The sequence below is a fragment of the Plectropomus leopardus genome, chromosome 3 (genome assembly GCF_026936395.1).
Source record: "Plectropomus leopardus strain MGB_pleo_1.0 chromosome 3, ASM2693639v1, whole genome shotgun sequence".
NCBI classification, from domain to species: Eukaryota; Metazoa; Chordata; class Actinopteri; order Perciformes; family Serranidae; genus Plectropomus; species Plectropomus leopardus.
Genome location: NC_142178.1, coordinates 33,731,377 through 33,743,105, shown reverse-complemented (window position 1 = coordinate 33,743,105; position 11,729 = coordinate 33,731,377). Strand labels below are relative to the sequence as shown.

The following is an 11,729-nucleotide window of genomic DNA, read 5'->3' as shown; positions in this document are numbered from 1 at the left end:
GTGAAGTGAAAGTACAATATGTTGCTCTGGAGTAAAAGTATAAAAAGTTGCATAAAAAAACCTCAAGTAAAGTACAATGCCTCAAATTTGTACTTAAGTACAATACTTGAGTAAATGTACTTAGTTACATTCTACCTCTGAATATAAACATTCTTCTTAATTTTACTTCATATCTAATCGTTATGTTTGTTTAACGTGTTTTTATATTTACTTAATTTTGTGTAACTTTACATTTTACATCTAATTGTTGACTTTACTTAATATTTAGCTTCATTTACTTAATTTTGTGAAGTTGTTGCAACTTAAAAATTACTAGTCTAATTAAATTGATCAATGGTGATTTCACGTGTCATTTTTAAGTTGCAACAACTTCACAAAATTAAGTAAATGAAGCTAAATATTAAGTAAAGTCAAAAATTAGATGTAAAATGTAAAGTTACATTTACTTTCCTTTTTCAAGGCAATCTGTTTCCAAGATTATTTTAAGTCAAATCAACTTGTCAGATTTTACAGTGTATTTATTAATAATTAAAGGATTTGAAAGCTACAGGAGGTAATAGCTCCTTAAGCGTTTTGTCTCTGAAGTGGACTTCTTGGCAGGCTGAAATAACTACCAAATGATGAGTGGCAGATGTTTCCACATAAGGGGGTCTGGCTGCATACGGCAAAATAAGATCTGTTTGAGCAGCCTGTTCCAAATTTAGAAACTGCTTTATTAATAGGTGCCTAAAGCTTCATTTTTGAAGTCTTAGAAGCAAAGAGGGATAAAAAAGAGCAGGCTGCAGAAAAAGAGCCACGTAGCAGGCAGGTTTTTCAAAGTACAAGTTGTGCTCAATATATTCCCACAGGAGATGGAGACAGAGCTGCAGTTGCGTCTAAACTATGACTAATACAGAGGATTTTTTTTGTCCGAACACAAACACACCCAGCAAGCACCTCTGTGAGCATAACGTCAGACGCACATGTTGATATTTCAGATCAAATGTGAGCACAAGAAGAAAAGTTTTACAATATGAATTTCAAGCGTGTAACCCTCGATCAATTACAAGTGATTTTTTTTGTGGCGCTAACGGTAAACACACAGAGAATCAATGTGATGTTTTCAATTTATTCAACAAAATTTCTCTACCACAGTCAGTGCAACATCTGAGCAAACTGTGATCAAATCAAAAACAGACAGAAATATCAGACTGTGCTAAAGTAGAGTACAAATCTTCGAATGAGTTTAAGAAATACTTCACCAACAAATAATCATTTATAATTTAGTTACTCATGTTGAATTCTTGATGAAGACTTAATTTTCTCTGCAAGCCTCCACAGTGAACAGAGCATCCAAAAACTGCAAAAGTTCTAAATGAACTGAAGTAACTGGGGTCTACAGTTAGCAAAACCATATCAAAACATCCATCTACAAACTCTCACACAACTTGTGCAGTATAATTCATGTCTCATTTATCCAGTCGTATGCTTAATACTTCCCAAACACAGTCACAGTCAACAATATAATATAAACGCCCTGTGATTGTTTGTAGACGTATTTTAAATCATAATGTTTTAGCAAAAAAAATGTTTGTGCTTGGGAATACTGAGTGTACGACTCGATAAATGAGACTTGGATTATTACGTCTGAATTTTTTATTATGTTTGCACTATTCATCCCATTTGCACAATAATCATTCACTACGTTATAGAAATAATCACTCATGTCCCATTTATACTTGAAGTTGTATTACTTATATTTAGTACATACCTATTTTTTATACCTTTTCTGTTCTTTTGTTTGTGCACTTGTATTTTTACACCGGGGGTTCTGGGCAAGAGGGCATTTCAATCCTGTCCATGGCAGAATTGACAATAAAGCTGCCGTAAACTTGCACTGCTTGAGTTGTACAAGACTTTGTAAACAGATGTTTTGCTATAGTTTAACTGTTGTTAAATGTGAACAATTACGACTGTAAGTTAAATTTCATTAAGAAGTTTTTGAATTCTCTGTTCAACAAACGTTTTTCATAAATTCAAGCCAGCATGGAGTGAGTATTAAAACAGAAATAACAAACAGTCTTTTTGCAGGTGAAGTATTCCTTTAATGACTTAATAAACAGAAACAAACACTCTAACAACTGATACGTTATTACACTTTAGGATGCAATTTAAATGATGTCTGATAAAAGGGATCAAACAGCTGTAGCGATTACATTGTTTTTCTTGCCCCCAATTCAAACACTGTCATATTATTAAAATTATTTGGTTTTAATCCAGTTCTGTGAGACAGATCACATAATGCAATCATGCAGTGTCTCTTGCACATTCTTCTTCAAAATGCAGTCAAACTCAACTTTAGGACCAATCACATTAGCAAAACAAAAAAAAAACATCTCTCTGTGACACCAGAATTTCAGTAATGCTTGGAAACAAAAGTGAATTTAATTCTGTTTTTCATTGTTAATTATCTGAAAGAAGTTTACCTTAAACGTGTTTTAAATTCTAGTATTAACACTCAGCTCTTGCACTGAGCTATATATAAAAATTACCTCTATAGAAAACTTCTAACGTCAAGAATCACTGCAGGCAAGGAAACTTTTAAAGTAACATTTTCACTGAGGTAAAGTTAAAAACGTTAGAATAGCAAATGATTAAATAAACTAGGAAATGGTGCAAAGAGACAACAGAAATCACTGCACAGTATCACACTAACATAAAGTACGACAACAGGCAGCATTTCCACGTTCAAGTATATTTGAGACAACCTTCCTCAGTCATTAATAGACTCAAATTAATCATCAGTAGTATCTCATTGCCACAAAGGAGCAATGGTTGAAAATGTGGTAATCAAAAATGTGTTTTAGATATGTTTTAGTGTTGTTGTGCTGTTTGACTGTTTTCTTGGTTCATTATGGCCACTTGTGCATAAAGTACCTACCTATAAATTAATAACAAACTGATATATTATATGATAAACAAAGATTAGTGGTACCATTGAACATATGCATTTAGCACTTTTTGTACCAGAATGTAAACTGGAAAGCGGATAGATCAGGCACTCTGTTGCAGTCACAGATGACAGTCTAAACACCTGCTAAAAAACCAGAGATATTTAAAGGTTGAGTGTGTAGGATTTAGGGGCATCTACTGGCAGAAATGGAATATAAAATGAAACTAAGAGTCATGTTTTTGTTACTAAGGGCTCATATAAAGTAATTTTATGTCCAAATACAGATTTCAAACATGGTAAACGTCTTTGCCCTCATACTGCCATGTGTCCTGTATGCTGGCATAGACACAGCCAATAGGTGACACTAGAGGGCATCGTTAAGAGTTTAAAACAAAAATAAATGAGGCGAGGGAGGTGGACTTTAATAGAGGCATTGTTGTGGACGGCGGTGATCTGTGAGGCCGTTAAATACATTGCGACATGTGGACGGAGAATTCATTCAAATATTAGAGATTTATTCTATTCCAAATCTTTTTCTTCATTGTCCTTTATGGTCTTATCTAGCTTGAACTACGCTACACTCCCCCCATAATCTCAGGTGATGCTGCTCCTCTTTGTCCGTATCTGTAAGTTTCCAGAAAACTTGCACAAGTGCGGACAAAATGAACAGAGACAAACAGAAGGTTCCACATTAAGCATAAATAAACCCTAAGCCTAAGACGTTTTAACCACATATGGAGCAGGTCCTGTTCCATGGAGCCTACCATGTTGTTTCTACAGTAGCCCAGAAAGGACAAACTGAACACTGGCTCATGATAGGAACATTTGCGTTTTTGTGTCAGCCACCGTAGCTCTACTCGCTTGGCACATGGGTGAAGTTTCAGTTGATACAGTCTGAAACCTCAAAGCTAGATGCCACTAAATCCAACACACTGGGCCATTACATTTTAAAAATTAGCCCAATTTTATCAAATTAAAAGTCTAAGGTTATAAGTTAGCTGCCGCTCCACTTTGTGGAAATAATTCCAGGTTATAGATGTAAAGCAGAGGAATGTGGAGCATCAACCATCATCACAGCTTCCTTCCCAAACGCTAAAGTCCTCATAAATTATCCCAGTATCATTACACACAGTCCATTAAATAAGGGGAACATGACAACACAAGGCTGAATTTCTGAAAAACAAAACCTAATGACAAATATAGCACGGTGATGGTTCATTGTGGGGTGGAGAAGTACGCCTGAATCACATTTTCTCACTGAGGTGATATGCATATTGATAAAGTTACTGTATATACATTCCATTTGCTGTTTCTCAAAGCACCTTAGAGTTTCGTGACGCCGCACATTTACAGTTCAACCCCAGTGAGACTTTGAACTCTGGCAGTGATAGTGCAACATCAACCACTGAACCAGCTGTGACCTGTTCAGACTGCTGCTTTTTCTGCATGTTTCTCTTTTTTCTCTCCCCTCCACAACAACCACTGACTCTACACACTTCACTTGGGTTTAGATGCTACTGTTGCTTCTTTGGCAACATCTGTCTTGTCCTTGGAGTCTACTTTCTCCTTTGTGGCTTCTGCCTCTTCCTCTTTTGGAGGGAACATCCACGCCAGAGCGGCGCCGGCCGTGCCGTCACCGCTCTGACGTGAGAAGCAAAGGAAGGTGGCCCAGACGAAGGCACAGCAGCCGGTGAAGGTGGTCCGCACGTACAGAGGCACCAAGGCAAAGTTCACAAACTGAGGGTGACAGACAGTTCACTTATATAATTCAAGTGGCATATTACATTCTTTGCATGTCAATCAATAACTCAGATTTATTAGTTTCTAAAAACAATTCCTATGCAAATGCTGTTGTGAGATGACATACCAAAAACTTTAAATTTAAACTGCAGGATTTAAACCCAATCACTAGAATAAATGCTGATATTCTGCAAACCACAGATGCATTACACTTGCTCGTCATTATGTAGCGGATATCCTTAAACTTTGCGTTTCAACAAGGCTGTGGTAAACTTGTGGTTAGGGTTTAGGCACAGAAACCTCTTGGTTATGGATAGGAAAACATCACGTTTTGGCTCATAAAAACCCAATTTGGGGGGAACAATCCTAGCTGGAAAAGCAGCAATGCCTTTGTAAAAACAACTTTTTGTCCACATCTCTCGGCAGGAAACGCGGTGACGTCTCAACGTCTTTTTATGGCACTATTCCTGCTGGAAAAACAGTGACAGGGTTGCTACAAAAACAGCATCTTTTTGTGATTAAAAGCTGCAGGAAAGACAGCAGTGGCTCTCAAACACAACCGTGTGTGCTGTTTGTTGGTCTCAAACTGTGATCTGCAGCTTGGCAGGCATCTTGCCTACAGGACACACTGTCCAACAAACCTAGCCTAATGTGTCACCCGATGTCAGCTCATAGACTACATCACTTTAGAAACATCGACATGATACATGTGAAACACATAAATGGAACATATTTGTGTGATAACAGAAATGTATGACGAGACCATCTTCTAGTTCAGTTAAGATCTTCTGATTAGCAGTAAAGTTAAAACAAATTATAAATAGAAATAACATACAATCCCAGCAGTGACACAACAACCATGAGGATAAAAGACTAAAAAGAATAAGATTTTCCTGTTGAAGTCACTGTTCACTTTAAAACAAGACTCAAATTGAGTGCATTAATTGCACAAGGAACAAAGGGAAATTTAAGTTGTTGCCTTTAACCCTGAGGAACCTGTATCTCCACCCAGAAGGGAGAAGAGTAAATTCTTCTAGGAGTGGGTGATCAAGGCTGATCAAGATTGACGGCGCTTTGTGCAAAACTTGTCTGTCACGAATAGCTGCCAAGGAAAGCTGCTGTATGCCAATTAATTCACTGGCTACTTTGACAATGTTGGACAGACATTTTTGTTCTGCTCAGTGAGTTCCCATACCAAGAAATGATAAGGAAAGTTAAAATGGACTCAATAAAGGATTTATAAAATAAAACCATCAGAGTCTTGTCCACATGAAAAGTATTCAGTCTGCCAGAACGTAAAGTCTTTGCAGGCCCTTTTTGCAGATTGCAGACATGTTGAAGTCATGAGTCAGATTTTTGTTGATAACTGTTCCTAAGTTCTTGTAGCACTCCGCTGTCTCAACAAGTGTGCCCTGAATAATAGTTGGGGAGGTTGAGTGGGAGGTTTTCCTGAAGTTGATGGCCATGTCTTTAGTTTTCTGGCCATTTGGCCAACTTCAATAAGTGGTCGCCGCACCACTCTACAAAGTCACTCAGGACTGGCACATGATTGACCTCTCCATCCTGGAGCAGATCAAGACAGTATCGTCTGCAAACTTCAGAAGAAGCCTGTCATTGAAGCTGCATTTGTATAAAGAATATACAATACGGGAGAAAAAACACACCCCTGCGGTGAGCCTGTGGATGACGGCCGCTTCTGGGAAAAAGCACCATTGGCCCTGACTACCTGGGGCCTACAAGTTAAGAAATCCAACACCCATTTCAGCTTAGCATGTGTGTTTGTACCCTCAAGATGCTTATTCAAATAATTAAGCAGGGAAGCATTATCTACCCCGCTGTTCGCCTGGTATGCGAATTGCATTGGATCAAGCTGGCTCTGAACCTTATCAGTAAGAATTTGTTTGACCAGCCGCTCAAAAGTTTTCTTTACCAATGAAGTCAAAGCCACAGGCCTCAGGTCATTAAGCTACTTTGGAAATTTGTTTTTGGCAGCTGGTACAATGATAGATTCCCTCCACAGTGTTGGAACTTACTCCTGGGTAAGTGATGAGTTAAAAAGATCAGAAAAATGCCACATAATTGGTCTGCACAAACTTTAAAAAATTTGCCAGTGATCCTATCTGGCCCAGGGCTCTTCCTAATGCTGCATTTATAGAGCATAGATCTTACAGAAAGGGCACAAATGTAGGCTGGAGGGTGGCAGAACAGTCACTCAATGAGTCAAACAGACCACTGTGCACATCTGTGAAATCATATTCATCATTAAACCGCAAATAAAAGTCATTCAGTGCATTTGTAAGTCCAGAGTCCTGGCAACTTGCAGCAACTGAGCTGAGTATTTAGCCCTTACTTTGTTTGATTTGTTTTAAAATGATACTTGGAATACATCTAATAATTCAAAGGTTGCTCAGCAGGTTTTTCTTTCAACATTTTTGACATCTTCACATATAACAGGCACTGAATAATAACAGAAGTGTGGAAGAAAGTAAAGATTTTAATGTGGAAGATCTAAACTTGCAGGTCCACAACTGAGACAGACATCAGGTTTATCACGAGGCTGTAACTGAAATGTGATTGAAAGCTCAGAATAATAAGCAGGTTTAGATTTCCTTCACTGGATATTGTTCCCGAGGGTCAGGAATAACAGCTGTGCATGAAAGACGTGATTATTTACCTGCATAAATGGCCAGAACATTAGCCCCGTCTGAAAATGAGAAACAAACAGAAAACACATCATTTGTAGACTCAAAAAAATAAAAAAAACAGACACAACTGACAAAGGTGAAATCTACTGTGAAAAAGAAGAAAAAACCTTCATTGGCAGTGCTCTTTAATACACAAATAATACACAAAAAATGCTTGCAGTCTTTGAAAAACATTGAGCTTTAGTTGTGAATACTTGGATACAGAGTGCAACGTTTTCTCATCTGTTTTGACTCAGGGCAAAAGTTAACTGTCACAACATGACACAGCTCGCACGACATTTCAGACACGGGACAGCAGGACGGCCGCGCTGTGACAGCCGGCTGCTCCCACTCACCCGATACGTGTTCAGGAATTTTTCTCGCCAGTCTTCAAAGATGTCCTCTTTGCCCTCCAAGAAGCTGACACCTGGGTGAAAATTAAGACAGACATCATTTTATTCTGCGACCGTCAGCTGGAAAATGATCTGACTGATGGAGGGCTGATAGACAGTGTAAGCCGACTACAAACACAGTGTATGTAGCAGGAAAAATAATTATGATAACAATACGTCACATCGTGTGTCCTCAAACTGTTACTGATACAATGGTACAAACAATGCAACACATTCTCTTGCAAAACGATATCAGTCTAATGACAGCTTGTACGTTGTTTTGATTAAGCATTAGGGAAGATCGCATTATAATTTCCTTTAATATAGTTTACTTTTTTTTGGCATCTATAAGATTTTAGTTACCATATGCTTAGTTTGCTTGGTCATTCATAGGCTTGTCACCATAATTTTGATACCAACTTATCAAGAGCCAGCAAAGATGATTGAGGTCATGTCCATATATTGCAAGATGTTGCTCTTGATATATGCGTGTTTGTTTATATGAAAATATCCCCAACATTTTAGCCAATATGATGCTGCAATAAACAGCAGAGTTTTCCTGACTTGGACATTGTGCCTGGATGTTTTTTGGGGATTTTTTTCCCACAGTGCCTTTGTCAAATGAATGGGAGTAAAAACTATGCTGAGACACAAATTTAATTTATCGCAAATAATAAATAATAAATAATTTTAAAAAATGACGTGCAATAAAGAGCAATGGCACAGGACAAAGTATTAAACACTCTATTTTTTTTGGCCCATTCTTCCACACAGACAGTCTTTTAACCTGTAAGATTTTGCATCTTATGAATCTTAAGGAAGAAATTTCACTTTAAAAACTTCAGCAGTCAGTGCCCTCAACTTTTTTGCAACGTGTTTCTGGCATCAACATCAGAGTAATAGCTTTCTTTAAAATAAAAAAATAAAAAATGTGCTGTATTTAATTGAACATAGGTCAAAAGGATTTACAAATAATTGCATTATGTTTTTCTTCACGTTTTACACAGGGTCCCAACTTTTTTGGAATCAGGGTTGTACTTATGTTATAGAACTGAGATTTTAAAGAAAGCATTCACTAGTATTAACTTAACAGTATTAGTTAAATTCAGTTTTTTTATGTATAAAGCACTTTGTGTTACAGTCTGTTTGTATGAAATGTCCTATAAAAATAAAGTCTGATTGACTGACTAATAATAATGACAATAACTTTACTTATAAAGCATCTTTAAATTCAGAGTTTACAGAGTGCTTTGACAAACAAAGCAAAGCAGAAATAGGATACATAAATGGTGATACAATAACGGAAAGCCAAACCCTCCTACTGACCACAAGCGAGACGAAACAAGGGAAAAGTTCAAATTAAAATGAAGAATGTAAAATGTCAATATAAAATAATACAAAGAAATAGACCAAAAACAACAACAACAGAAGCAAATAGAATAAATAAAACATAACTTAAAAATGTAAAATAAATAAAAAGAAGTAATATTGTAAGTTGTTATAAATAACGAACTGTAATTCTAATAATTTAAGCTGAAGATGTTGGAAGCTTCATATCCTCAAACTTCACTACACTCTTGTTTTTGAAACCTAGATCAACATCAGCTTTCTTGTGCCACATTCAGATATCTTTCACAAGTACTTAAAACTTTGACATCTAAACAAATAAGTTTGATTTCTATAGAAAACATGTGAATACAGGTAATGAGCAACTTGGTAAGAAATGTCCCACAAATTGTAAGAAATTAGTTATAGGGGATATCCTGAAATTTTGCTTTGAAAGGGGTGGGAATATGTCGAGAAAACTATATTCATGATTTTTTTTAAATTTTAAAAAAAATGGGACAGGTGGGAAAAACGTTTTTTATTAGGTCATTTTCTTGTTGTTTTTTCTTACTTCTCTTTATTCCTTTTCTTTTTTAAAATGTTATTTTCTGGTAATTTTTTAAAAATTTTTTATGATTTTTTTTGCCATTTCTTCAGTCCATCATTGCCTTCTTCCCATGTTTTTGAAAGTTTGCTCAGGTATCAAAGAGTTAAGACAAATATGAAAACATAAGATTATCTGCTTGGATCATCTGTTCAGTGGTGACTTTCATGTGACCTCTGCTCGTCCAGCTTTGTCTCACAGGACAATCAACAACCGCTGATCGTTACACGACATGAGAAGACACCTGCAGGATTTGGGTTAGGTTACAAATTGACTGATATGCGAGCTGTTTCGAAGTTAACCATTAACTTGCCGGCAGCTCAGCGTGTGTCATGTGCCTGTCCTGTCCCCTCTGTCCCCTGTGTCCCCCCTGCTGTCCACTGACCTGTGTAGAAGACGCTGGTCGCCAGCGGTGCGGCCGTGGTCTGGTCCAGCAGCAGCTTCCTCACCACCATCCGGGCGGAGTTCCCGGGAAACCTCCGCTCCAAAAACCGCATCCAGAAGAAATTAAAGTTACCATGGAAACTGAAAGCGACCACAGCGACGTTGCGCGTGTGTCTCCAGTCCATTTCCTCCCTGCGCGAGAACCACTGGTGGACGAAGTCCCCTCCGGCGAAAAGACAACCGTACAGAGTAACGTTGGTGACCCACGGAAACCGGCGGACATGTTTTATAAACGCCTGTCGCATTATTTTACACTCACAGTCGCCAAGTTAAATGAAATATGATGTTAACAAAAAAATAATATTGCACGTTAGCTTAATGTGAGTTAGCAAAATGTGTCAAATAACACCGGCGTCATCTCTGTCTGAATGTCTCCGCGGCATCTCAAACACTCAACACCTCCGTCCGTTTCTCGATGGAAAACGCTCAGAAGGATTATCGACAACAATCTACGTACTAGTGTTATTTTTTATCACAATTAACGTCAAAAAGTAATATTATCTCAGATACTAGCGTCTCGAGCACCATCGGACACCGGCACGGGACTGCCAGTCTGCCACCGGCCGGGTCTGCTCTTTCTGCGTAAAATCACTACGCCCCTTTTTACGTAAAAAATCACACTGGGCTGCAGGGCGGAGCGACACAGCCGGGACATCAGGGAGTACCTGAAATTATGAGAATAAAGTGTTTGTTTGGATTTCATTTCTGAAAATACTGATGAAAGTTTTGTCTTGCTTTGGAGGAATGCATTGTTTGGTCTCCTGGAAATTAACATACCCTTCATACAGGATTAATCTTATTATTATATTCTTCCTCTTATTATTATTATTATTATTGTATGGTTTGGTATTGTGAAGCACTCCTTTTATTATTATTATTATTATTATATGTCCAGGATATGGAAGCATTGGTATAGTAGTCTCCTCTGTGGTCATTGACTTTTTTAATTGTTTTTTAAGTGATGTACATATTGTATTGGGGATTTTTTTTTTCTTTTTTTTTTTTTTCTTAATGATCTTATTGCATTGTGAATATGTTGTGTATGGTACTTCTATGTGTCTTTTATATCTTTTGTATGTATTGTCTTGCTCTTATCTGGACCATTGAGTCTGTAATAAAGTTTATTATTATTATTATTATTATTATTATTATTATTATTATTATTGTGGCCACATTACATATCCATAAATTTATACACTCTCAAAAGCAAAAAACTATTAAATCTGCATTGTAAAATGCTCAGTAAACAGTGTATTTATATAGAACTTTGTTAATTTCTGAAATGAAATTATCTTTGTTTTCCTCTGTTGGTGCTTCTCTCTTTTATAATCTCCATTTACACTAATCACAGACTGATTGCATGCAAGGGCTGTTCACCAACATGTGACTCAGTGGAGGTCAAGGGAACCTCAGTGAAATAAATCCTGGTTTGATTGATGATATCCTCAGTGGAAGCTATCAAAGTCTGAATTTAGAGGGAGGGTTATTTTTTAGTTCAACATCCCCTCACTGTCTGCAAAATTGATATGTGCCACCAAAACAGGACTTTTGTGGTATTACCAATATTGATATTTGACAGTTAAGAATAAATAAAATATTTCTTGATA

At 37.1% G+C, this 11,729-nt stretch overlaps 1 protein-coding gene across 1 annotated transcript; it reads right to left on the bottom strand.

Annotated features, from left to right (window-relative positions):
• Positions 1-1,094: 1,094 nt before the first annotated feature.
• On the bottom strand, positions 1,095-10,893 carry LOC121941597 (mpv17-like protein). Its single transcript, XM_088073972.1, has 4 exons — positions 10,064-10,893; positions 7,713-7,783; positions 7,347-7,376; positions 1,095-4,669 (listed from the first exon to the last, which is right to left on the bottom strand). The coding sequence occupies exons 1-4, from the start codon at positions 10,365-10,367 to the stop codon at positions 4,430-4,432; spliced, it is 645 nt and encodes a 214-aa protein (XP_087930098.1). The 5' UTR covers positions 10,368-10,893; the 3' UTR covers positions 1,095-4,429.
• Between the last annotated feature and the right edge of the window lie 836 nt (positions 10,894-11,729).

What these genes read in the sequence shown, in the direction of transcription:
- LOC121941597 (XM_088073972.1), bottom strand. Translation starts at nt 10,367, where the DNA reads ATGCGACAGGCGTTTATAAAACATGTCCGCCGGTTTCCGTGGGTCACC. An exon ending in GACCAGCGTCTTCTACACAG is followed by an intron (nt 7,784 to 10,063) that starts GTCAGTGGACAG and finishes ATTTTCACCCAG; the next exon opens with GTGTCAGCTTCTTGGAGGGC. An exon ending in TGTTCTGGCCATTTATGCAG is followed by an intron (nt 4,670 to 7,346) that starts GTAAATAATCAC and finishes TGTCACCCTCAG; the next exon opens with TTTGTGAACTTTGCCTTGGT.